The sequence below is a fragment of the Brachypodium distachyon genome, chromosome 2 (genome assembly GCF_000005505.3).
Source record: "Brachypodium distachyon strain Bd21 chromosome 2, Brachypodium_distachyon_v3.0, whole genome shotgun sequence".
Lineage (NCBI taxonomy): Eukaryota > Viridiplantae > Streptophyta > Magnoliopsida > Poales > Poaceae > Brachypodium > Brachypodium distachyon.
This window is the reverse complement of record NC_016132.3, coordinates 46,580,405-46,606,959: the sequence shown is the minus strand read 5'-3', so window position 1 is coordinate 46,606,959 and position 26,555 is coordinate 46,580,405. Positions and strand designations below refer to the sequence as shown.

At 45.2% G+C, this 26,555-nt stretch overlaps 3 protein-coding genes across 3 annotated transcripts; 1 reads left to right on the top strand and 2 right to left on the bottom strand.

Annotated features, from left to right (window-relative positions):
* Positions 1–591: 591 nt before the first annotated feature.
* Positions 592–6,996, bottom strand: LOC100829792 (pentatricopeptide repeat-containing protein At1g30610, chloroplastic). Its single transcript, XM_003566940.3, has 9 exons — positions 5,501–6,996; positions 4,449–4,640; positions 4,121–4,202; positions 3,838–4,029; positions 3,608–3,721; positions 3,229–3,319; positions 3,003–3,160; positions 1,681–2,106; positions 592–1,225 (listed from the first exon to the last, which is right to left on the bottom strand). Exons 1-9 carry the CDS (start codon positions 6,802–6,804, stop codon positions 854–856), a joined length of 2,931 nt encoding a protein of 976 aa, XP_003566988.1. The 5' UTR covers positions 6,805–6,996; the 3' UTR covers positions 592–853.
* A 5,406-nt stretch (positions 6,997–12,402) lies between these two features.
* Positions 12,403–19,145, top strand: LOC100833695 (tubby-like F-box protein 1). The gene is made up of 4 exons (XM_003569501.4): positions 12,403–12,853; positions 13,742–13,829; positions 14,520–14,649; positions 18,301–19,145. The coding sequence occupies exons 1-4, from the start codon at positions 12,548–12,550 to the stop codon at positions 18,857–18,859; spliced, it is 1,083 nt and encodes a 360-aa protein (XP_003569549.1). The 5' UTR covers positions 12,403–12,547; the 3' UTR covers positions 18,860–19,145.
* A 191-nt stretch (positions 19,146–19,336) lies between these two features.
* Positions 19,337–20,354, bottom strand: LOC100829484. The gene is made up of 2 exons (XM_003566939.4): positions 19,968–20,354; positions 19,337–19,836 (listed from the first exon to the last, which is right to left on the bottom strand). Exons 1-2 carry the CDS (start codon positions 20,110–20,112, stop codon positions 19,724–19,726), a joined length of 258 nt encoding a protein of 85 aa, XP_003566987.1. The 5' UTR covers positions 20,113–20,354; the 3' UTR covers positions 19,337–19,723.
* Positions 20,355–26,555: the final 6,201 nt, after the last annotated feature.

Here is a 26,555-nt window from a genome sequence, read left to right as displayed (position 1 = left end):
TGTTGCTCCTCCCGCCACAACATGGACGTCTCCTACGTGGGTTGTACTTTTAGAGCACCAATCCCTTGATCGTGGCGGATCCACGTTGAAGTTAGGGGGTTTAATATTTGTAAAAATATACTTCCTCCGTCCCATATTAAGTATCGAAATATTACATGTATGTAGACGCTTTTTAGATAAAATTTGGATAAATTTGAGTCACTTAATTTGGGATGGAAGGAGTATATGAAACTACACAAGTTTTCAACACAATAATCCACATACGAAGTAATTTTATTTCTGAATCCGCCACAAGTGACCGCGACGAGCGATTGGTGCGTGGTGTCGATAGAAGCCAGCGTAGAAACAGAGGTAAACTCTTTCTGCAGGGGCACAAATTTCTCCAGATGGAGCCTTTGGGATAAGAGCTGTTTTGGACCCGTTCCGGTGTCAGACAACCAAGCAAAGTTTCGAACTCCGTAAATTCACTGGCTCCAGGGTGACTGATAACTGGACAGACTTGGAGATATGTGTGATTGGTCCAGACATTTTCAAACATGTAGCTATCATGTATCTATCATCCATGTATCCTAAATCTAGGGATACCAGCTGTTGAGACTGTCACTGTTATACTGATGAATCCCTATTAAGGGTAGGAACCAACGAGATGCTGTCAAATGCTGCTTCTGCCAATATCCAACCGCAACAAAAAGTCAACAGCTAACCAACCAGATGCTAGTGCTACTACTCCTGTACTGTAATCAAGTTAGCCTTCAGCTTCCTGCTTCCACTAGCAGTTCCTTGGAAAAGAGCATGAAGTCAACCAGTGGTTCCCACTGAACCGAACTTACATGGCAATAGGCCAACATAGTGGTTAAGGATTACATAAAGGCATCTGTGCATCAGAAGGCGCTTTTCCACCAGAAAGGAATTCTGTACAACTGCTCAGAATGTTTTGGTACAACGAATCACAGGTACTCCCTGAGCTTGCGTAGTTGTTGAGTTCGTGGACAAGCTTGGCGATGCTTTCCTCCTTCAGGCGATCCGCATTACGGTTCAGCAGATTGAACCATGACATGGAGGAAACCCTGCGTATCTTGCTCTCCTGGAAGCTGCTGATGCAGGAGAGTGCTGTCGTTGTGTCACCTTGTCTCAATTTTAAGCAAAATCTTTCCATTATCATAGGGACAGGTGGAACCCGGCCATGGTGACACAGGTAGTCCCATATATTTTCCAGAAGCTGTTCCTGAATAATGATGGGTAACATACAGCTAGGGTGAGAATACACACAGAAGATGAATTAATGAAGCTGATCAACGCGGAAAGGATGTTGTTAAAAATTGCCTGTGGTCATTGTTAATGTAAATGTAATTTTAATTCTAAATAAAGTCCCGCGAGCACCAGCAGGAACGCATGTGGAGAGATGGGAAATGGCTCAAATTCATATCGAACTGGGGCTAGCTTATCATGCTGCTGTTTTACTTCAAATTTACTTTTCAAGACTATGGACACTTTCTAGTCAGGCCAGGGTAAGCCAACATTCTCCTAACTCCATGAAAGATACGACATGCATTATTACTGTAGGGTCAACCAAAAAACTTCAGGTTTAGACCTGAATAATTATATGCAATGGATATTCTAGCTTTATAAGTTAGACTACATTCATAAATAATCAAAACCTTGAGCATATGGGATAAGTACCTTCCCATTCCTATAGGCATCAAGTACCATACGGAGGTGCCTTCGTTCATCAAAGTGGTAGCCATTAGATAACATTTTGCGAAATGCATCCTCAAAGTCATTCCACTTCTTTGCTTCAGCACAAGCCTCCAGGAAAGTATTGAAAGTAAACTTGTCAGCTTCTGCTGTTTGACTAGAATCCAGTTTGCTCCCTATCCTGCCATTTAGAATATTCTCCAGTAGATCTTTTGCATCTTCAAACATTCCATGTTCAATGTATGACTTCAGCATGATGTTACAAGTCACATTATTAGGTGAGCAGTAGCTGCACATTTCGTTGAATATATATTTAGCATTTTCCATACTTCCACTGTCTATGCAAATTTGAATAAGTCCTGTGTAGGTAACAACCAGGGGTTTGTTTGCAACCTTGCATATCTTCTCAACCTGGAATACAAATGCTATCAGATAAATTTAGAGAGAGAGAGAAAGAAGCAGTCCGAGGACATTACACAAATAGTGCATAGACAGACAGTGGGGTTATTAATAGTAATTGTAGTCACTAGTCGAGCGTTAGCCCAAATTAGTTGAATGTCAAACTCTTCTGGGTTTTTATGGCAAGTTCAAATGTTATCATGCATCCACTTGTTTCGTAAAGAGCCTTGGTTAGCTTGTTGAAACTTTTCTCAAATAAAAAGATTTGCAGTGATAGGTAGAGAGTTGGAGCCTTGTTTAGCTACTCCTATGTCACAAGACACAGTGCTTACTTCAACCAAAGTATGGTTAATGCAATCTGGTCTTGTCTTGCTTAAGTATGAAATCTCTGAATTCATATATCTTCCATCAAGTGCATAATCAAGCGCAACCTTAACTCTGCCCAAGGCCATGACAGCAAATAGAGTATGCAATCACATATCTAAATATAACTACTCCTATGTCACAAGACACAGTGCCTACTTCAACCAAAGTATGGTTTATCCAATCTGGTCTTGTCTTGCTTAAATACGAAATCTCTGAATCCATATATCTTCCGTCCAGTGCATAATCAAGTGTAACCTTAACTCTGCCCAAGGCCATGACAGCAAATAGAGTATGTAAAAGCATGATAAATCAGTTGAATCAGCAGAATATATAAATTATATTGATTTATAACTTAGTGTGCCGTTGAAGTACTTAGCCAGCAGTGTGCCCAGCATAAGCTTATCTTCGACACATTTATTCTTTAACATAATCAACAATTGTGAGAAATCAAGATGAAAAAGATGAAAATAGCTAGCCAAGGAAATTTCACTATTGTCAGCTATGGCAAGTGATTACATATAAACTGCACTTTTGTACCAAACCTGGAGAAGTGCTTCTTTGCAACGCCCTCCACTGCAAAGGCACCGAGCAAGGTCATAATAGAGACTTGCAGAACCAACAATTCCACGTTTTTCCATATCCTTCACGGCCATCACTGCTTCATCAATCTTTCCTTCTCTCCAAAGTGCATTTACGAGAACTGCAGCCAGCATCAGGTCTGAGACATGAACTTTTTACCTACTACTGTATTCAAGTTCAAGTTAATACCTTTATAGTTCAAAGCACCAGGAATTGATTTTTGCTTCACCCTGTCGAAGAACTCATACACCAAGTTATACTTGCCACAAACAAGCATTACCTGCATTATCACGTAATTAAACTAGACCAAAAGATCGTGCCCAAATTATAAGTGGAAACATATGGCACAGAACAATATGTATAATCAGCTGCTCTTAGGAAAGAAGACAACAAAAACATCACGAAAAAAGGATCTCGCCAACTTTCACGTACAATGAGGAGTGCTTAGTTATCCTCCAGAAGATCTAAAGAGATTTACAGAAGCCCCTTCAAACCCAGCATAGTTGGGTGAGAGAGAACAGAGAATATGGGTCATGTTATACTTGTATTTGTATCACAGTTAGCATACCTCCATCACAAGACCATATGTTGTATTTGTTGGGCGAATATTCTTCTCTTTCAACTGTTGCAGTACCCAGAATGTTCCTTCCCATTGCTTTTGTTGCACACAAGCATTTAAAACCTACATAGCAGTAGAAGCAGTTACGTTCTACTGAATAACAGATGACCGTTAAACAACATACCTGGTTCATGGTGCATTGGTTCCAATGGCATCACATTTGCTACAAATAAACTCACCGCATTGTATACAATGAGGTCTGGCTCCAACCGAGGATCCCAATTCTGAACAGGGCCCGCCATAAACTTCTTCCTAGGAGGAGAACGCATGCAATCAATCACATCAAATAGTTCTTTCACAAGACCAGCTTGCCCAAGAGTCACAGCAATACAATGATAAGCTGCGATGTCAGGATAAGAAGACATTTGGTCCTACAAATGAATACCCGGATAGCATCTAAATAAGGGCTGATTAATATAGATGACTGTAAAATGAAGATATGACAACAATTAGTAGTTATACCAGCATGGTGTAAAATACATTCAATGCCTCAAAAGGTTTCTTCGCCTTCCCAAGAACATCGAGCACTGTTGTATAAATATACCTACATCAGAAGATACTTCTCATGAATGACATATAAACTTCATATACTAAACATTATACCCATTTAATTAAGTCACAGGGAGGTAACCAAGAAAATTAATCAAAGAAACTACTTTAAGCAAAGACAAATACATCAATAAAATTATTCATACCGGTAACAACACATTACACAATACACTGGTGCCATATACATCATAACATTTAAGATTGATAAAGATAGAAGTATATAAGTTGGCAACTACTTTACCTGCTCTTGTAAGACTTGAATCTTTCACGTGATTGAAGCCACTCAACAACTTGCAGAACACGTTTCCAGTTTCCATATCGACCCAATATTTGAACAATTCTTAGTATAGAGTGATCAGTGAATTTGATTTGTGCATCATGAATCATCTTAGAGAATTTCCACTCCGGAGTATTTACATCTGTAGCATTGAGCCTTCAAAAAAATAAATAGTTATAAGGAATCAAATACGACAATGGCGACTCCACATGATTAATCTTGATCGGCTATGTGGGAAGAAACAGATAAAAAAAAAGTGCTATCTTAATCAGATCAGCTAAAAGGTTCCATTGCTCCAATACAATCCCTAATGAACTTCCAAAAAAACTATCTGCATAAATGTATAAAATAATTCTCTAAAAAACTGCAAATAACAGTTTGCATCTAGGCATCCTGACATAAAAAGAAGCTTGGTAATATTTTTTTAGGAGGGGATACTCTGGTAAGGATTAAAGCGTACATATGCCTTCTTTATAAGCTGTGACCAACCAATAAATGCTGAAAGAATACATTTGAGCAGTGATCTTGTTAGAAGCTTAGTATCATAATTAGAATTATTTATCGCATATCTGATGAGGATTACGGGAAATGCACTGAGTAAGTCAGAGTTATGATATATGTGATGTGAATAATGATGGTAAATTGCACAACCGGTAATAATAAAAAGCTGTCTAAAGCAGTTCGCCAAATTGAAGGCAATGCAATAGTTTAATCTGATACATACAATTTAAGTAAAAAATGAGAATAGCAAAGGAAGTGATGATTATGTTACTGAGTAAATATAACCTGCGATCATGGGCCATATGTTTCCAAATTAGAAGAGGCTGCTATGTTCAACTTGTACAGCAGAACACTCAGATAATTCAAGCATTAGAATGAAATCAATTACTCCCTCCGTCCCATAATTCTTGTCCCAAATTTGCCCCAAAATGGAAGTATCTATTCCTAAAAAGCGTCTAGATACATGTAATATTTCGACAAGAATTATGGGACGGAGGGAGCATATGAAGACTTACTGGCTAGCTAATTTCTGAATTCTCTCTTCTATTTCCATTTGAAGAACCCGTGGTCTGTTCCTCACATCAGTGAATACCTCAAAAGTCTTGAAAGCAGCCCTGTCATCAATTACGGCTTCTGAATCTCTCCTAACAAACTTCCCCAACTGAACATTTTCCCCTTTCTGTGTTCGAATTGTTTCAGGTTTTCCATGCTCCAAACCATATCTTGGATGACCATAATTCTCAGACACTGTTTGCATGCTTACAGTAGGTTTGCTATATCCCGTGTCACTACCTCTAAACCTACCAACTACAAGATTTCTTCCTGCACTTTCTACTTTATGCTGGTATCTTTGAAACTTACTGTCAGAATTGACCTTGCTACTGGAAATTTTTCTCTCTCTAGGATATTTGAAGTCCTGTTCGTGTATATTTTTAATTCTTCTGTTGGTAAAATCTCCTTTTCCCTCATTTAATGTGGACTTTGGGTTCTCCAATAAAATGTTGCTATCCCGAGTGACAGAAGTACGACTTACAATAGAAGTTGCCCGTTCTTGTAAATCCTTCCGTGCATTTGAATGGGCATGCCTGTTCCCTGCTGATTCAACCATGCTATCTCTATTATCTTTAGTCTTCACATATGATGCAAATTGCCTGCGGCCATTGTTATCCGTGCTATCTCCAGTTTTGCTCCGCTCGCCTCTAACTATTCTTCTCTGTACATATTCTTCAACCTTTCCCTGTCTATAACTGCTATTTTCAGCATCAGTCGACATTCTTCTCTCCACCAATCCAGTAAAATTCTTTGCAATATCATTGTTCGCCGATCTCTCTTCCCTACCTCTCTCACTCCCTCTGTCCCTATGAGCCCCTCTTTTTCTCTCAAATGATTGATTCCTTGGATCACCCAACTCCCTATCCACTCGCCGACCAACTGATGCATCACCATCACCCACGAACCTCCTCCTAGAGCTCCGGCCGTCCGAATCACCTCCTTGGGAACTCTTGCTCCTGTCCAACTTCACCGACTCCATCATCTTCACATAGTCGGTGAATGTCGGGCTAAACGTCAGCTCCTTCTCGATGTGCCGCAACTCCGATGAACCGGTACCAGCCTCGCCAGCCAGCGCACTCGCAGCCCCGAAACCAGCATCGAGAACCCTACCTCTTCTCACCAAACCCCAGTTCAAAGGCAACACTGGGATGTCCCTTCTAAGGACCAAAAACCCGTGTGGGACTGAACTAGGCTGCAAGGAAGGGAGCAAAACTCCGCACCCGCCCAAATTGAGCAGACCCATGCTCGCGCTTGGCGGCGCCGCCATGACCCCTGGTCGGCCAGTGGGATTGCAACCCCTACTGCATCTTGCGGGCGCAATCTCCACCGAGAAACCCGCTAGCTCAGGGAAGGCAGATGGATTCGAAGAAGGCGGACCGCGAGTACCTGCGCCTGCTTTCCTGTCCTGTGTTATCTCTTGGAGAGGCAGGGGAGAGAGGGGTTTTTTTTCGAGAGAGGGGGGAGAGGGATTGAGAGTATACATGGCCATCAGACCGGGCCATTGCAAAAAGCCCGAAAGCCCACCGGGCTTGGGCCGTTTGCGCCCGGCCAGCACAAAATTAATCGGGCCGGGCCAGCCTTCCTCAGGCCCGGCCCGTTTAATATTTTTTTTACATATGACCCGTCAACTCTAAAAAATCTGGCCCAACCCAACTTTTTTTTACGGGGAACTGCTCCAACCCAACTTAATTTTACATTGGTCCCATCATATCAACTACTCATCAACTCTTCGGTTTTGGCCCAAATCCATGTCTTTTTATTTATTTTTACATTTGGCTGAGGGGGCTTACAAAGCCTTGCTGACCCCGCCGGGCCTTAATGGGCCCGGGCTAGTCCGGCCGGGTTCAGTGCCGCGCCTAGGCCTGGAGCAGGAGATTTCGGGCTGGCCCGGCCTGACACGTTTAAAATCGGGCTTCATCGGGCCGGGCCCATTTAACCTTAGATGGGACGGTGCCGGGCCGGCCCGGCCTGATGGACATCTATAATTGAGAGCATATCAGAAGTGGTGCTCGACCGTGGTTCGTGGAGAATGATGTTATTTGTTTCCGATGGGCCGGGCAAAACGGGCTTAAAATTTTCTTCAAGGATAAATGGACTCGAAATTGTTTTTTTCTTTCTGTTAGACCTCAAAACTTTAAATGGGCTTGCTGGAGACTGTGATAATTCGCCTGTGAGGCCCATCTAACCATCTTCTTCCTCTCAAGAAAAAAAATCTAACCATCTTCTTCGGAAAGTGTCGCAGTCATTTAACACAGTCGCGTGTCAGAAGAACCAAATTCTCCTCTTAAAACACAATAGACTAAATAATGATCTGACAAAAATCATAAAGTCTTGCTACTAAAATAAACAACCAATAGGTCTTCGGAAATATTGTTTTTTCAAAGTCTAGTCGCTGAGATTTGGTTCTTCTCGCCCCAGACTAGTGGCAATTCAATCGGTTTGACAGTGGCTATCTATGAACAATGCTACTCCCTCCGTTCCTTCATATTAGCTTTCATTAAGACAAGGTTTTGACCACAAATTACTATGTCAAGGTGTGGTTTATATGACATGAAATTAGTATCGCTAGATTCGTTATCAAAAGTACTTCATAATACTTGTGGTTTCATGTCATATAAACAACACTTTAACATAGTAATTTGTGATCAAAGTCTTGTCTTAATGAAAACTAATATGTCAATTTTTAAGGAATGGAGGGAGTATTTCTTATCTCGTGGTTTTAGTCACATCATTTTTTATCTGTCTTAGGAAAAGTAAAATTGTCGATCATACCTTAGCTGGCCATACGGTGGGTCCCAACTAGTAATGTGGCACGTGGATTCTTCGAATTTTACCGGTTCCTTTCTTGTGAACTATGGAGTACGTAAGTATTTTTCTTGATAATAGTGAATGATCAAATTGTTTTTAACTATCAACAAAGTTGTCATGATAACTTTTCCTAAACAAAAGTTACCCCACAACACATCTTTTAGGGCATCCGTAGTACTCCATGTCATCTAGACTCTACGGTCAGATAACATGTGCAATGACTTGTGTCTTTAAAGTAATCCTAAATAATTTGTTAGGTTAAAATGCAACGTGGTACAACGGTTAAACGGTGGACTTTTAGTTAACTCTTAGCTAACTTTTAGTCCTTCACGAAAAGCCAGTTCCGTTCTCTCTTCAATTTTTTTCCTCCAGTATTTTAAACAAGAGCCGGTTAAAGAGTTAGTGTTTTCGGATTTTGCTCCTTGCAAAGGCTTGTGGCCCGTTCCTTCTCGAGCAGTCGCCGCGCCGCACGGGTCCTGGCCTCATGGACCCAAGGATGAACAGTGTCCATCGATGATCCATCGGCCTACCACCGTACGTGCGGCATGTACATCTAGGCCCCTCGTGCGTATAGCTACACCGGCAAAAGCAATAATTGTGGTTAGTGCGTGATGAGTGCCAAATCTGCAATCAGCACGCGTCTCGTTCGTGCAATAGTTGAACCATCCTGTGGAAAGATCAGGATAGCCAATCCCACATGCGTACCTCGGAATTAAAACACACGGTGATTCCAGGAGGAACATCTATATCCTTGCTGGACCAACCGCATTTAATTTCGGCGATGTATGCCTCCCTAGTGTCTGTTCCTGTAATCTCTCGTCAGCACGAAGCCCCGCGCAACTATTCACCACGATCGGTAATGGATGTAGGCAAAGCTCAGCGCAAGCTCAAGTGGCAAAGCCTGCTGTCGGAAGAAGAAGTCTAGGTGAAGATTCGGCAGGGCCAAACCTGGCCCAGCAGAGCCAGCGAAGTCCGCAACCTGCACAGAAGGTGCAGGAGGCCGTCACTGTCCCGAGTGCGACTCTCCGCCTCACCGTGCGCGCCCTGCCATGCCACTCCGCCAGTCGCTAACCAGTTCGGTAGTGTGCTAATCTCCGCAGCTTCGTTTGACTTTACACGCCAACGACGGGAACCGCGGTGTTGATTTTTGTCAGGATAGGTGCAATTAAAGAATGGCAGATGAGCTACACGAGGCCGACGATTTTAAAAGTTTATCGATGATACGATCCTCGCCTCCTCGGATCCGTAGGGCACCTACCAGCAAAACTGGAAATAGAACTGTTAGGCCTTGTTTAGTACACTTGTGTGTTTTTAAGGTATTATTCACTCTAAATTGAAAAATATTAGAAATCTCAAATTGTTATTTGTTAGGAAAGATTTAGAGACGATTATTCCTAATTTTCTTCCACAAACACTCAATTTTGTACCAAATTAAAACACTTCTCGTACTAGTGTTTTTCTAAAAAACACTATGTCTTGGGTTTTTGAGAGTTTTGGATAAACACCCAAAACCCTCAAATATCAAAACAGTAGTGACTAAAAAAACACTAACACCAAACAAGCCCTTAGGATATCTCTGGCAAATCCCTTACGTAGCCATCCGTAAAATTTGATTTAATACGGTATCTCATGAGCTCGGATCGCATAGATACTTGTAAGAAAAACAGGTCGCACGAGAATTTGATCATGATACCATAGATAGCACATAGTGATCATCTGATATGTGTTAGCATATAGTTCAGCACACACACGGTTCGCGTGAACGCTAACCTAACTACAATTACTAGCAAAAGGTGCTATCGGGATACTTCACCGGAGCCTTCAAACGCGGTGGAAACGCGAGCTCACTCGCTCTCGGAGGAGACTTCGATGTATGGCGGGAGAAACGCCTTCGTGCGCCACGCCGCCGCCTGATCTTGTGCTCCACGCACTGTCGCGTTAGCGTCGGTGACAACGGGGACTACTGACTGCCGCTTCATTCGCGCCCGTAGCCTCGCCTCGTCATCAAAGGGTGGGGTGCCCGGTGGATTCCGACCCGTGAGCTCTCCGATTACATGCGGCGGGCGGCAACGACTTGCTCACAACACTGCAAGGCTAGCCCAGACGGGACCGGGTGAGGCTGTCGCGTTTCCGTGCGCGCTCCTATCGGACTTGCTAGCGGCGAAGAGTTGTCCGTGCCTGACTAGAGCTCCATGACTGCGGAGAGGCGCGGAGCGACCTCCAGCGCCTCGCGGCCGCAACGATTAATGAGTTGACCGGCCAGATTCTCCCGTGGAGGTGCCATATCTGGTGGGGGCGATGGTCGGAGGATGTCGGAGATGGAGGGCACGGGCCGCCGGGAGAAAAACCATCGTTTCCGTCTTCGTGGGTCCCCTTGTCTGCAATAGCCTATTGGCCATCAATAGGGGACAGATCAACAACTGACGATCGTCTTGTTACATTTGTGGTAAGGTTTTGCGTGTTCTTGACGACGGAGTTCCGGCAATGGAGTCTCCTGGCTTCATTTTCGTTCTGGCGTGACTATAATGGTCTATTCAATGGAGTTTGCGGATCTTTCGACTCGTAATTTCGTGATTTTGGTCTTCTTTCTCATCGGTCCGGTGATGATTTAATGGTTCGACAGCCTGTCTTACGAGAGGTGCGTCTCCCGCCAACGCACGTTCAACGATCTTAAGTTCTCACCAGCTGAGGTGGACGGCGCAGTAAAACCTACATGGTCCGTCCAGTTTATGCAGATTTGGTCTTATACTATTTCGTTATCGAAGATTTGAAAAAATATCAAAACGCAAATGACCCAGCTAGAGAAGTTGACTCCAAATTTTTTGACGGACGTGCTATGCGTAAGACAATTTCCATCCGATGCTTGTATGACTTTACCTGTACGTGGCTACGAGCTGGCTGTTAATTTTTTTCTCCCTTGGTCGCCTTTGTTTACCCAAAGTCCAGGCCCAGGCAAGCCCAAAACCAATCGGTCAGAGCCATTCATCGTCTTCTTTCTCGTGCCTGCAAGGCTGCGACCCGGCTCTGGATTGCTGTCGCTGCTGGTTCTCCGACAACATCATGGATCTCCATCCTCATCTTTGGTCGCTGCCTCTATCACAACCATGTCGTCGTCGTCGTCTTTCCTCACCGTCGTCGCTGCCGTAACCATCCCGTTTTCATCCTCGAAGCCGTCGCGTCGCGACCATCCCGTCCTTGTCTTTGGTCGGTCGCGGGCGACCACGCGTACAGCCAATACTGCATCGCCAGTCATCCTGATGTGCTCATCCGAGTCTAAGGAGAATCTCAATGGCAAGAAATCTGGCTTGCAAAGTAGAACATACGGGTTGTTTATTAGCTCTGCTTTTGATACAGTGGCTCTACATGCTTTCATAATGTGTATGTATGCAAAGCTTGTTGAATTGTTCTCTGAAAATTCAGTAGCTCATGGAGCTATCAGTTGTAAACCCAAGTATTCGGCAAGAATTACAGTACTGTAGTTCATAATTGTTAGGAAAAAAATGGCACCATTTCTTCAGTTTCCCCCTCCAATCAGAGCTACTAATTGAATGAGAATTCAGAACATCTTTCAGTCACATATATTTGCCATTTCGATCCGACTTACATGCAGTGCTGCAGATTACAGCTGACTTAGATTGATTTGCATATCAACAAGAGGAAGGAAGAGAAAGAGGCATAAAAGGTTAGCCAGAGAGGAGTTGTGGAGACATTCTTATGGGACACTAAGTATTTCGGGTTTGTCTTTGGGTGGGCCCGATCTGTCTACTCCCAGGCTTCAGGCAATTTCGATTTTTTGAAGTAACTTTCAGTTTACCCAAACCTTTGTTGTCCTTTATTTCTTCGATCAGCTGTCCTCGTGTTTTGTGATAATGAGTTGCCGCGACTGGCTTCCACGGTGAAAAGGGAGTGACATTTTGTGTACCCATGATTGTTTTACAACTATACCGCGACTATATGATACCACTGCGGAAAAGGAATGGAATTCAAGTGGAATTCAACGAAGCGCACGCGCAGGCCGCAGCACAGTACTACCTGTCTGTTAGTGCTAGATCCACTTTTCCAGACAAGTACTCAATGTCCTCTCTATCGTCGCCAAACGCGGTTTTGATTACAGTTGGAAAAAAGAAAAGGGAGAAACAACCAAAACCGAAGAAAGTGCCCCGCGACCTAGTGGGGAGGCAGTACAGTGGTGGGCGGAAGACATGCCTCGGGAGAAGCCAGCGGCGGAGCGCGGCGAGGTTCCGGAGGTGGTGGAGGTGGAGGAAAAGGCGGAGGAGGGCGGGCAGGCGGAGGCGGAGGAGCAGGAGGAGAGGTGGGCGCGCCTTCTGCCGGAGCTCCTCTCGGAGGTGGTGCGGCGCGTGGAGGCGTCCGGTGGGGAGCGGTGGCCGGCTCGCAAGGACGTGGTCTCATGCGCCTGCGTCTGCCGCCGGTGGCGCGACGCCGCCGTCGCCGTCGTGCGACCGCCAGCGGTTTCTGGCAAGATCACCTTCCCGTCCTCGCTCAAGCAGGTGAGAATGGGAGCTCTGCCTGGTCCATAGGCCCTCTTACCCGTTGATTCATGGGGATCTCTGCTTCCGATTCGGTGTATGCTGGTGTAGGGGCTGTGGCGAACTGGCGATCCCCATTATGTCGAGTACTTTTTTTTTCTTAAGGACTGCTGGACCGGTGAAGCTATTTCCTCCTTTCGGTCCGTTATTTTTCGAAGGTTTCACTCTTAGATGAGATTGAGACTGGGGCATCGGATTACTGCTCTTTTACTAATGCGCAAGGGCTGACCGCCTGTGCGGCAAATTTCACCTGCATACGGACCATTTCCGTAGGTGCTGAGATTTCTTACTCCTGCGATTTGGAGGGTTGGACTTGTAAATTTAGCTGCGATGTTTTGTTGGATTCGTTAAAAAAGATTGTGGGAGTGGTCCATAAACTTTTGAAGCCGAGTTAATTCTCAAGGTCTCTTTAGATTCACAGGAATTACACAAGGAAGAGTCCTGTTCCTGCAGGCGAATCAGATAGGACCTTAATCAGTTCTTGTGCCATTTTAGATAAGTTTATGGGTCTAAAGTACAGTTAAGTTCTCATTCTTGGTTTCGGGGACACTAAATTAGGTGTATTTTGGTCGGTGGTTTCAATGAAGCTTGACCTGTTGGCGGCTTGGGAAAATCTTCAACAATCAGAAATTTTAGGCTTGCATATTTTGTCGTGACCCTGTGAGAAGACTAGGTCAATTGGGATTTTAATATCACTCTTCCACAATCAGAAATTGCTTGCAAATTATGTGTTGGTTGAAGCTATTTTCTTATGTGTTTGAGGGGGGTGACTCAGTTATGTATGATTTCAGTGCAAAAGTTTCTTATGCAGCATCTGTATGCGTAATCTTACACCATGTTGTGAAACAGCCTGGGACAAGGGAGTTCCCAATGCAGTGTTTTATCAAGCGGAATAAGAAGAACTCTACGTTCTACCTCTACCTTGGCTTGACAACTGGTAAGTCTGTCTGATGTAACTACTGCCTTGATATTCTCATATGTATTTAATGTTGCATATGTCTAGGATCTAAACATTAATTGAACTTCGTCTGAAGAGAATCAACTGTTCTTTCATCTCAAAATACTCTCTGTTATATTTATTATGTAAGACGGACATCCTTTCCACGAGTAAACTTGACTAATAACATGACTATGATTAAATTGTGGTTGTTGGAGGACAAGTGGACTGAATAATGAATTATAGTGTTCATAAATCTACTAAATTCTGGACTGTTATAGTTGGCGTGTGTTTCTAAGAAATGAATGCTGCTGCTCACTATTTGTATCAGTTGGTTCTAAATAATTATTACAAGGGTTTTGAGGCACACCTACGGCTGCATGTTTGAGCATATTTTGGAGTCCGCAAGTAAAAAAAAAGATTAGCCTGGATATTTTGGAGCTCAGATAGTTTTACAGATTTAGTGGTGATAATGTAGTTTAAAACTTAACACTTGATCTTTTTTACTACCTGTAACACTTATGTGCTTAGGCGGTACCTGTTTATGCATTTATAAGCAGTGATTTTCTTCACCTCTTTAACCTCAACTGCGGAAGGATGAAGTTTGTTGCGTGGCTGTGTGCTAATTTCCTTCACTATCGAATGTGCTTGATGCTTAATAATCCAATACATATTATTCATGTCTGACAGCCACTGTGGATAAAGGGAAGTTTCTCATGGCCGCGAGAAGATTTAGGCGTGGTCCCCATACTGAATACATTATATCCCTTGATGCTGATGACTTGTCACAGGGGAGCAATGCATATATGGGGAAACTAAGGTGAGGTTCTACATCGCTTTGGAGTTCGCTTTAAACTACCGCGCTATTTTTTTTATTCTGCTAAGTGCTAACAAATTGGCTCCAGTAATATAATTGGTTCAACACGTTTTGATTCATGAAACAGACCTAGGGCCGTGGGGTGACCAAACCTTTAGACACTGTACAACTTGAATTACAATTAGCACCATTTTTCACATTGTATTAGTCTTCTGTACGCTACTTATGTTTTGATGGTTCAGTCAAAGGGTGTATAATTTGTAGTGTTTTACTACAAACCCTTTGACTTGGTGCCATGCCGCATGTCTAAGCTGCTTTGCTCATCCTTGATCTGGTGGTTTGCAAGTCACATGGAATCCCCTGCATCCTTGCAATTCAGTGATTGACCGCTGAAGTATTTCCATCATGTCTTAAGACTTGGTCTTTGCTGCTCGGGAGTTTGCAAGCTTTTCAGTTTTATAATAGTTTCACATTCGCTAACTTTTGTGTTCCCTTTTTTGTTTTGTTTTCTGGAGTTCTATAGACCTAAGTTTTATTATTATCATTATTGAATATCCCCTGAAGTTTTTTATGGCTTACTTAATTCCCTGGACTTTGAATACTTAATCACTTAGAGCGTGTTTGGTTGCTAACCTGATGCAAACGTGCCTGGCCACGAGCCTCCCTGAGTACTGCGTCTGAATTGTTTGCTTGCTGCCGGACAAGCTGCCTGACTCAGGCCACCAAAATTACGCGCCTGAGCTTGTAGCTTCTTTAAGTGAGTGTGCCTGAACCTGCACTTCACCCTTTCTTTAAACATTTTTGCTCAGGCACAGGGTATCAACCAAACAAAATATGTGCCTGGCCAGGCAAATATACTTGAGTTCACAGGCTACTTTCAGGCAACATATTTTGTCAGGCAGTCTTCAGGTCTCCAACCAAACAGACCTTAACCCCTTGAAGCCGCTTTTGAAGGCGGTATTGCATACATCGCAGCCATGTCATTGGTGTATCTCCTACGTGAAAGAAACATCTTCTCTCACCTCTCATCTCTACATGGCAATCAAATCAGATTACTGCCTTTTGCTGCTCATCTTCCTCACCTGCTCGAAGTGAAGGAAGAGAGTTTTCTTTTCAAAAAAAGAAAAGAAAAATCCACTTGTTCTGCATGCTGCCGCTCCCCCTGTCTCCTATCTTAACCTCATGCCCAGCTACTTCCTCATGGTGCTATCCCAATCAAGAACTAGACTCTGGTACGTGCCTTGTGCGCATAAAAGTAGTAATCAAAGTCACATACAGGAGTTATAAAAGTAGTCGTTAGAGAAACGAACAGGAGTTAGCCTTGTGATTAATCAGTGCCTTGACCGGCCATCTCAAAATACATTTGATCCCTGACGTTTATCCCTTGGCCGAACACTAGCGATGATCAAGGAGTTGCAGGGATCTAGACAAAGTCGGCCCAGAAAATGAGGCAGAGAAAACAGTGGTACTACTACCAATAGGTGCTTTACGGGCCATAGTGATGGAAACAATGATGGATTAGTTAATTTCTGAACGGGTTAGATATGTAAAATTAATGCAATCCTTGGTGCCATGGAGCAGATCCAGCAGACCCATGGAAGAAAGTGATGTAGGCACCACATGTACAGAACTGGATGACGTGTCCTGATTTAGACAACCACTATCAAATACTTGTTCTCGGGAGTGGAGTGATCCTGATACGGATTGTTGCCCAGTCTTCACGAATTAAACGCTCAGAACATAGTCTAAACTGGGTCTAGAGGGAAAGAAAGGGTGGGTGTGTGTGGCAAGCGGTGGACTCGGTAGCACCGACTTGTTTTGGCTTCGTGCTTCGACTTCACTGATGTCGGTGCTTTTGGTGTTTTGCGGCGATGGTGCCGGGTTTCCTTTTGATCTCCAGTGCACTTCAACGAGGTGGGTCCCTCTGGCAAGTTTGGTGGCACCGGGATTAAAGTCGGTGGCTCAGGATTCGGCTTCCTTTGGCCTCGTGCTTCGGCATCGTGCATCGGCCTTGGCTCGAAGGTAGCCGTGATCTCTGTTTACTGACATTGGTATCAGTGAGGTGGACACATGTAAAGGAGAAGATTCACCTTTGTATGCATATGAAGTCCAATCCACACATCGCCTGTGATAGTGCTTGAATTCGTGTAGTGCATGGGGCTGTGAAAATGCATAATGGAGCTTGTGCACCTTTGGGGCGAAATTTTCAAAAATACGAAAAGCATATCTAGAAGTTTAAATAATTTTGAAAAAAAAAAGTTACACGTACATTTGAATGTTTAATATATCTACCTGCAAAATTTTGTTAAGAACTACTCTCCATCCCATATTAAGTGTCGCAACTTTACATGTATCTAGACGCGTTTTAGTGTATAGATGCATGCGTATTTAGACAAAGTTGAGACACTTAATATGGGATGGAGGGAGTATTTTAATTTGTAGGCTACACAAAAAACAAAAATATGTGGATCTATAATAGATGCACTGTTTATCTAGGGTAGATGCACATATTTTTCTTTTTCTTTTTCTTTGTGTAGCTCACATTAAATTATTTCTTAATAAAAAAATTTACACATATGTAGTATACATATATATCTACACACATAGAAACTCTATTAGATACCCATGGTGTAGAATAACTATTCTTCACCCTGGTCGTTCTGACTAGCCGGACGACCGGACCAACCTGGCCACCCGACCGAGCGAGCACCCCAGCGACGTAATTTTTTTAACCACTCAAAAAATAGCAATCCGGTGATTTATGAATCAACGTGACCAAGCAACAGAGCCTTCTGAACCACTCGATCGCTTGCCGTAATTTAAGGTCGTACTAGTTGACTAGCATCCTACGTTGTTATAAGCTGCAACGTAACTTTCTTATGTCTCATCCAAACACAGTGGACACTCCTCACAAATTATGCCCCCTGCTGCCTCAACGTAAACTTATTACGGTGCATGCAGATACCGAACGAGACGTGAGCTCGCTGCTGCTGCCTCAAACGTGCGCTCGCTGCTACTACTCCGGCGTAAATTTGTTACGTTGCATGCAGATACCGAGACGAGACGTGCGCTCGGTGCTACTACTCCTCGACGTAAATTTGTTACGTCGCATGCAGATTAATATTCATGGTCCGTGCGGCGGGGTCGTGTGGCGCGGTGCGGGGCGGTCGCTCCAGCAAACCTGGCATTTCTACACACATAATTGTTTACACAATTTGGTTGAAACTTTCAAATACTATTTTTGAAATGTCCGCTCTCATGGGACTGGCCATAGCAGATCTGGTATTAATTAAGGCAATAAAAAAACACTTGATTTGTTTGTGTTTTGAGGGTGCATTCATACTGACGCTAATTGGGCAGGGTAAATGGTACATTTCCATATTGCTAGCATGTATTTTCAGTAAGGCCCTCCCTATTGATATTTTCTAATAAAAAAAACTGCAATTGGTTGCTGAAGTGAAGTATTGTGGCAGTTATTGGAATCTGAAGTCAGGACTTCAGTGTCCTAGGCTGGGGGGTTACATGACATTTCTATGATCTCTGTTTGGCTTGCAGACAATTTGGAAGCTAACTGTATGTTATGTTTTCATGCTTACATTGATATTTAATATTTTACCCAGTGATATGATTGTGCTTCTTCTGTACCCTTTTCAGATCTGATTTTTGGGGAACAAACTTCAAAGTATATGATAGCAAGCCACCATATGATGGCGCGAAAGCATCAAGTAGTCGATCTAGTCGGCGTTTTGGAAGTAGAAGAATAAGTCCACAAGTATCGGCAGGCAACTATGAAGTTGGACAGCTTTCATACAAATACAACCTCCTCAAATCCAGAGGGCCCAGGAGAATGTATTGTGCACTTGAGTGCCCTTCAACTCAAGAGACTTGGGAGAACTCCCTGAAGTCGAAGTTCCAGAAGCCCATGGGAACCACAGTTTTGAGAAACAAAGCCCCACGCTGGCATGAGCACTTGCAGTGCTGGTGCTTGAACTTCCATGGGCGGGTAACAGTTGCATCTGTCAAGAATTTCCAGTTGGTTGCTGCTGCCGACCCCAATGACCCTACTGGCTCCAGGGATGAGGATACAGTTCTGCTGCAGTTTGGTAAGGTCGACGACGATATCTTCACAATGGATTATCGGCAGCCACTCTCAGCATTTCAAGCCTTTGCCATCAGCCTCAGCAGCTTTGGTACCAAGCTAGCTTGTGAATAGCAATACAAAGATGCTCGATGTACTGATATCTGGTTGCGCTGGTGGATGCATCTGTGTGTCTTGTTGTGTCTCGGTAATTCGCCATTTTCTTGCCTTTTGTTTTTTAGTTTGCATGTCAAACTACTATTGTATCATGCTCTTGTACAAGAGGTCTACGGTTCGTTGAATGGATTTAGTCCGGAGAAGGGAGTTTGTGTTGTATAAAGTTTTGCTCAGAACTGATGCAAAAGCCAGGGTTCAATGTACATAAGTTCTTGGGGAGTGGCACTTTCTCCTTTTACCTGCATCTCAGCTCAGAACACGCCTGGGAAAGGTGAAGCTTAAACCTGCCATCAAGTCTTTTTTAACGAGCTATGTGAAGTAGTCTTAATGCAAATTATTGGAGCAGCTTTACTGATAATCTTATGTAGGCAGTACTTACTGGCAAAATTTCAAATTTCAGGCTGTCTCCATCAATACAAACTTGCTATAGAAATATCCTAGATCAACTGATCAACTCAATCCATTTATTATTTCAGTGAGTATAGAAGTCAGAGGTCCAGCATGCATGTTTGGGAAACGGCACCCATTTTCCACACAGGATGAAAGTGACTATGAATTCATCGCCGTTCACATACTTTTCCAAGCCACCCCAAAAGTCAATCCCCTCACAGCATGGATCGGAATCCCGCCCCCGAACGTGGCAAAGTTTCCGGAGCAATACCATCAACCACTAATCATGTGCAGGAAAATTAGCCTAAACAAGCAAGCACCTAAGAGATCACCATATCCTTTCGTCGATCAGTACGAAAGGAGAAACAGAAAGGCTTCTAGCTAACTAAGCATAAAGCATCTTCCGACCGGAGATTAAGAAAGGAAAATGGATCAGTTGTCTGTAGTGCTGGCTCTCCCGACCTCCGCCTCCAGCGTCTCCATCTGCTGCTCAAGCAGCCTCAGCCTCCGGTTCATGCGGTCCAGTCTCTCCCGTGCCGCCTCATCTGCCGAACGTTACACAAGGGAAATCATATATGAATACAGCACATATACGGAGTCTATTATGTTTCCCCGCAATTCAACTCCGCTAGAAATAATGTAGACTGAGGTTAGTGCTGTATGATTTTCATTTCACCTAGCTGCGCGACGAACTGCGACACGGTCACCTCCTGCCGCCCGCCATCGGCGACGACGGTTTTGGTGCCCCCGGCGGGGGCTGCGTCCTCCGCGTGCGGCCTGGACGACGACGACGACGACCCTCCTCTCTTCCTCCCGAGCATGGCTGCCTGCCTAGCTAGCTACTGATCGATCTACAGCTCCTGTGTTTTAATTTGATTGCAGGCCTGCACCGCGGTACGTAGTGGTGCACCGGTGAGCTGGGACTGGCTGGAGGAGCTGTGGAGGCCTTTTGTACGCGCTGGGAGCCTGGGAGACTTGGGAAAGGGGCAGAACTGCCGGAGCGCGGATGGATCGGGTCAGTGCCTGCCTGCCTGCCTTGGCCGAGAGGTCACCGCAACGATCAATCGAGCTGGGTTCGTAGTGGTCAAATATGCTGGGTCAAGAGTCCGACCCGGCGACTTGGACGGTCCCAAGTCCCCCGACCCGACCCGACCCATGCATCCATGTCGTCCACCCATGCTGCTGGCCGCCCGACCCGAAAGATCAACGATTCCTGGCTAGCTAGCTAGCTACGGGACTGGCCTTAAAAAAAAACTAGCTACGGGACTGGCGATGACGGTTACACGGATTTCCCGATTCTCTCTTCGCGCCGTCGACAGATCGAATGAATTGGAGACGACGTCGCTCGTTCCACGAATGATCGTGCATCAGCACCGGCTAAATCTAAGGAATGGCCAAAACATGGATCGAGCTCTTCGGTCGTGTGGGCGTCATCTGGGGATCTGTGAACTAGGGACGTGATGTAAGTTGCGACCGGGTCGATGTGCAAGGTACCTGGCCTTGCGCTGTTGCGTCACTGCATGCGCATGGGTCGGCACGGCTCGTGGATCGCATTGACTACCAGTAATTTCTTTGGCGGGTATTTTTTTACAGCTTGCTTAACTTACGCTGCAGGGTCCGTTTTGGTGCATGATCACACATCAAAGTGACTCAATTCACGAGAGCTTAAACTATGTGTGAAGCAGGATCGATTACGACCAGCCAATACACATATCGCTGTTTACACAAATCTTTTCCGTAAGTGTGCCAGGCAATGGTGGGTTACTGGGCTGGGGCTATAGGCCCCATAGTGCCAGGCGATGAAGAGCCCAATAAGCATGGCCAACATCTCCCACGCACATCTCGGGAAAAATAAAAATAAAAATTCCCCTCAAAAAAAAAAATCTCCCGCGCACGCACGCGGCACGCGTTCTAAAAAAGGAGACCAAACTGATGGATCCAAACGACATCCATCAATCGATCCAATTCTGCCAGCAACACCCACAGCCACCTTTTGCTTGCTAGCTGGACTAGTCCTACCAGTTGTGATCGAGATCTGAAATCTCGCCCAACAACGTTTGTCCATCGACCGCCCCGACACGCAAACGAGACAAGCTCCCAAGACCCCGAACAGTGCGTGGGCCGGCTGTGGATCAGCGCTAGTAGCAAAGCTGTCAGGCCGGCGTCGCGGCTAGCAACCGAGCAATTACGGAACACCAACACTGTCTGTCAGGTAGTACTGCACGCAAGGTGTTCCGGCCGGCCGGCGCTTACCTTTAGTTTGGTCCCAAAACAGCAAGATCAAAATAATCAAGCCCCCTGCCCGGTTCATGCGTTCGTGCCTTGCGACCAGGAAGCAAAAGCGCGTTCGGGGGCCGTGCGGGACGTCCGATTATTCTCGTAGCCTCCGCGCATGCATCGCGAGCTAGCTTAGCCGGAGGACAGCTAGGGACTAGCGTTTGTCGCGCGGCAACAAAGGAGAAGATGCATCGTGATCCGGACAACGTCCTCCGTACGTGACCATTGATGCCAGGTTTGTGGCAGGGGTGCCGGTTCGGTTCAGTGTTGGTTCCCTTTGCCCCTGGCTGGCTTGTGTTGGCAAACTACAGGCGTCGCCCCCGTCCCTCAATGGATTCCTCTCGAGTCTACCGGCAGCCAGATCGTGACGCACCTGGCTACGCCCAGAGCGAAATCACCGCGGGCAGCACCCATGCATGCGTCCTTTTCCCGCACGTAGCCTCTCCTGTATATGATTCTGTTGTAACAAACTGCTGTAAACTCTCGTGTATATAAACATACATGATCGATGAATACAGTAACTCAGTTTTCGATCATTCGACTTGGTATCAGAGCCACGAGCTCCTCTACCTGCTTCCGCAATGGGCGACACTGAGGTCTCTCAAAACCTCTCTCACTGCTCAAGGAGCGGCTACTACGCCGTTTCTCAACCCCTTTTCTCCGGCGATGGCGCCGGCCGCTGACACACACCGGCCTCGGTGAGACCACCATTCCCAGCCGACTACGGCAAGACGTTCAGTCCCGTCGTCAAACCGGCGGCTGTTCGGCTTGTTCTCTCCATCATCGTTCAAAACAATTGGCCGATCAACCAGCTCGACGTGAAGAACGTCTTCCTCCACGGGCACTTGGACGAGATCGTTTACGGGCAGCAGCCGTCGGGCTTCATCGACACCAACTATCCCAACCATGTCTGCCACCTCCATCAGTCCTTATATGGGCTGAAACAGGCTCCGCGGGCTTGGTTCACCCGTTTTACTTCTCATCTACTCACGATGGGATTCGTTTCCTCTAAGTGTGACAGCTCGCTCTTTATTCTGCGACGAGGCGCCCACATCGCATACCTCTTCCTCTACGTCGATGACATTATCCTCACCGCCAGCTCTACCGTGCTGCTCCACCAGATCATCCGTAATCTCCACCAGGAGTTCGCCATGACCGATCTTGGTCCTCTACACCACTTCCTCGGCATCAATGTTCAGCGTTCCCCCCATGGCTTATTCCTCTCCCAAGAGCAATATGCTCTGGAGATCCTAGATCGCGCGCTGGCATGCTGAACAGCAAACCCATCTCCACGCCCATCGACGCCGAGGCCAAGCTGTCCGCTTCCGAGGGATCTCCTGTCAAAAATCCCTCTGACTACCGCAGCCTCGCAGGTGCCCTCCAGTACCTCACTCTCATGCGCCCCGACATCTCCCATGATGTACAGCAGGCTTGCCTGTTCATGCACGATCCGAGCAAGCCGCACCTGCAACTCAACGGATTCCTCCTGAGTCTACCGGCAGGCTTGTGTTGGCAAACTACAGGCGTCGCCCCTCAATGGATTCCTCCTGATTCTACCGGCAGCCAAATCGTGGCGCACCTGGCCACACCCAGAGCGCGATCACCGCGGCCAGTACGCATGCATGCGTCCTTATCCCGCACGTAGCCTCTCCTGTATAGGATTCTGTTGTAACAAACTGCTGTAAACTCTCATGTATATAAGCACACATGGTCGATGAATACAGTAACTCGGTTTTCGATCATTCAACTGCTTGGCCCGTGGATGGAGATGCATGGAGCGACCGGCGACGCGATGGATGCGCCAATGGGGAGTTGCAGCGGGAGAGGCCACACATCATATGCCCATGCATGTACCGCACGATACGTCTCGTATGACTTTCTATTACATTACATGTATCTAGACGTTTTTTTAGAAATAGATACATTCATATTTGAGCAAATTTGAGTCACTTAATATCAGACGGAGGGAGTATGTAATACACGATCCATCAGCTGATCAGCCGGTTCACCTATGTTCTATAGGGATCTTTTTTATATAACAGCTCGTTTGGCAACCAAGAATTCATTTCCTTTGATCAAAACGAAATGAAATTCAATTTTTGATAGCATTTCATTTGGTTGAATTTGAATTCCGGATTGAAAAATCATGTTTGTCTACCACATGGAATTGAAGAGCGAGACAATTCTACATAAATGATGACTTTTAGAGAGGAATTGAGGCTAGTTATAGTGTGATTCCATGAAATTTGAGATTGAATTCTTGTGGCTAATTCCGTGCCAACCAGACAAGTTGTTTTTTTATTTCAAAATGAATTCAAAAATTCTATACCAAAATGACGGGTGCCAAACCAGCCGTAATATTTTTGTTTGACAAGTTACGTGTCATGTGACATGACAACCAAAGACTACTAGTACGTGTCACTACTCACTAGCGTCCTATCAAGTATTTTTTTTTTGCTACGTGTCCTGATCAAACGGAAATTCACGTACCGTATATAATTTTGGAGGATACTCCATATGAGCGTACCGACGGAATTATTTTGAAGATTTCACACGTGACAAGACAACCAAATATGAGCACTACTAGCTACAGTGACTGACTAAACGGAATGAATGCCAGCTTAAACACGGTGTTTCTTCATGAGGAGCCACGAGGGGCCTATGCATATGCCGTCTTATGATTGCACAAAATGCCGCGGTGCGAGATGCCATATGTACAGTGTATATACTGCGATCGCCTTTGATTTAGAGAAAGCTTTTGTATTTATTTCATGGGCCATGTTTAAATGCGTGGTCTTTTTCCGCGTGATTCCGCGATCACTCAGACTATGTATGTACTACAGAGGAATACTCGTGCTATGTTGTATTCCTGTTCACTACGTATTATTGTACAATAATACCATGTACTTTCTCCGATTCTAAATTGTTGTCGAAATATTATATGTATCTAGACGTTTTAAAAAAATAGATATATCCATATTTTGACAAATTTGAGTTCAAGAATTTAGAGTCAGAGGAGTACTAATAACACTGGAATTGCACTACGAATTGTTTTCATGTGAAAGAATTTTTTTTATATGCACAATACAGAGGAACTTGCAAGTTGCAGCTGGAGTTTTTCTTTCAGGAGTAAGCTGCAGCTTAAGTTTAGATTGGTCGCTCTTTCGGTCTCGAGTTTAGGATGATGCTTTGTTTGGGCCCCGACCGGAAATATTCCAATCTTTCGAGGTAGCCTCGCGAATCAGAGCACAATCCGCTGGACAGCGTCCCCATCTCCACGTTCCCTCGCCTAAAGGGAAGGTTACCCACACGGCCACACGTGACCTGGATCCGCACCGAATGACCGAGACCCATCAGCCCCAAGCAGCCCACCCGTGCCCCTTTACACCTCAGTCCTCGAGCGACCACACCGACAGTTTACCCCCGTTTCCTATGATTGAACAGCAACCGATCCGCTTCCGCTCCGGCCCCGGCGATCGCCAGGCGCCACCTGCCTCCGCCCCGCGTCCGCCGCACGTGATGAGGTGGGAAAAGGAAATCCGAACCAAAAGAGAGTGACGGAGAGCCGTGATCCAATAATGTAAAGCTCGGCATCTCAAGGCCTCGGCGCGCAAGCGCAAGCGCAACATGAAAGCGCGGGCCCGTGCGCTGCTTTCTGTTCCATCCGCGCGTGTGCACCGCCTCAAAGTTGACAACTACGCGCCCGCCGGCGCCCACCACGGCCGCGCGCACGTCAAAGGGGGCCTTCCCTGCCGGACCTGTGGTTCGTGCGCAACGGGCGACACGGAGCTCGACACGACACCGGCTCTCCAGTTTTTGGACCAACGTACGCCACTGGTGGCTTCTCCGACTCCTCCTGAGTCCTGTCCATTGATTATCTCGACTATTGATCCGGCCGTGAATGTTGGGGGCCGGAACGTGAGATGCCCCGTGTTGTTGAGATATTTTGGGATCGATCAGGTCAAAGGCCCGTGAAGTAATTAAATGGATAAGTAGTGAGCCGTATGCCTCGCTGGCCCCAACGACAACAAAAGGGAGATCGATCAGCATGTGCAACGATGAATTCACTCAGCACCCATGCGTGGTACGGCCGTACGGCGATCAGTTTTCTGCTTCACAGAGTTGGCCTCGCCATGCATGCATGCATTTGGGTCAAACCCCTTGCCATGAAATCAGGACAAGAGCTACCTAGCCACGTAGGCAAATGGCCATCACGATCGATATTACTATCTTGAGCGCGAGGATCCTAAACGCAACCAATCGAGGAAAAGATGAGACATGCCTATCTGTTCTCGGGTCTCCCCGTTTAGCCCTCCCTAAAGCAGGGGCTATGCATTATCACGTGTCTTACTGTGTCGGCTGGCATAGAGTTAGCCCATGCTGAGATACCGTCATTGTTTAATTTCTTCTCCGAGAAAAGCCTCAAACACATTATGGATACACCGGATTCACACAGAAGGTAACGATCAACACCAAACACGCTAGGAAATCTACCAGTTCCGTATGTTCTTCTTAGGTTAAGAACGGTCAACAACGTCCTAATAATTCTCTAATCTTTCATCTCTCGAGGCTCTTATGCTTTTCTATTTTCAGTTTCAATAAAATAAAAAGTGAAAGTGGTATGAAGTAGGGTCATGAGAACCAACCGCATACAAGGTAAGTCCTGCCACACGATAGATTGCAAGCATGCCACCCATTCAATGTGGTACTTGTATGTTATGTGATTTCTTTATCATAGTTGATTGGTTTGACGTATATTTTTGAGTAATTATTATCTCAAAAAAAATATTTGAGAAAAATCTTATCATATCATAAAATGAAAATTACGAGCACATAAGTAGTTTAAAAATCACATCTATGTACATATAGTACATCTTTGATTCCGTATCAACACACACATTTAGCTAGTGTATTATCTGATATGAGATAGAAACCATCAATTCGTATCTATGTCAGGATATCCAATGTTCGATGCAAAATTCGGTTA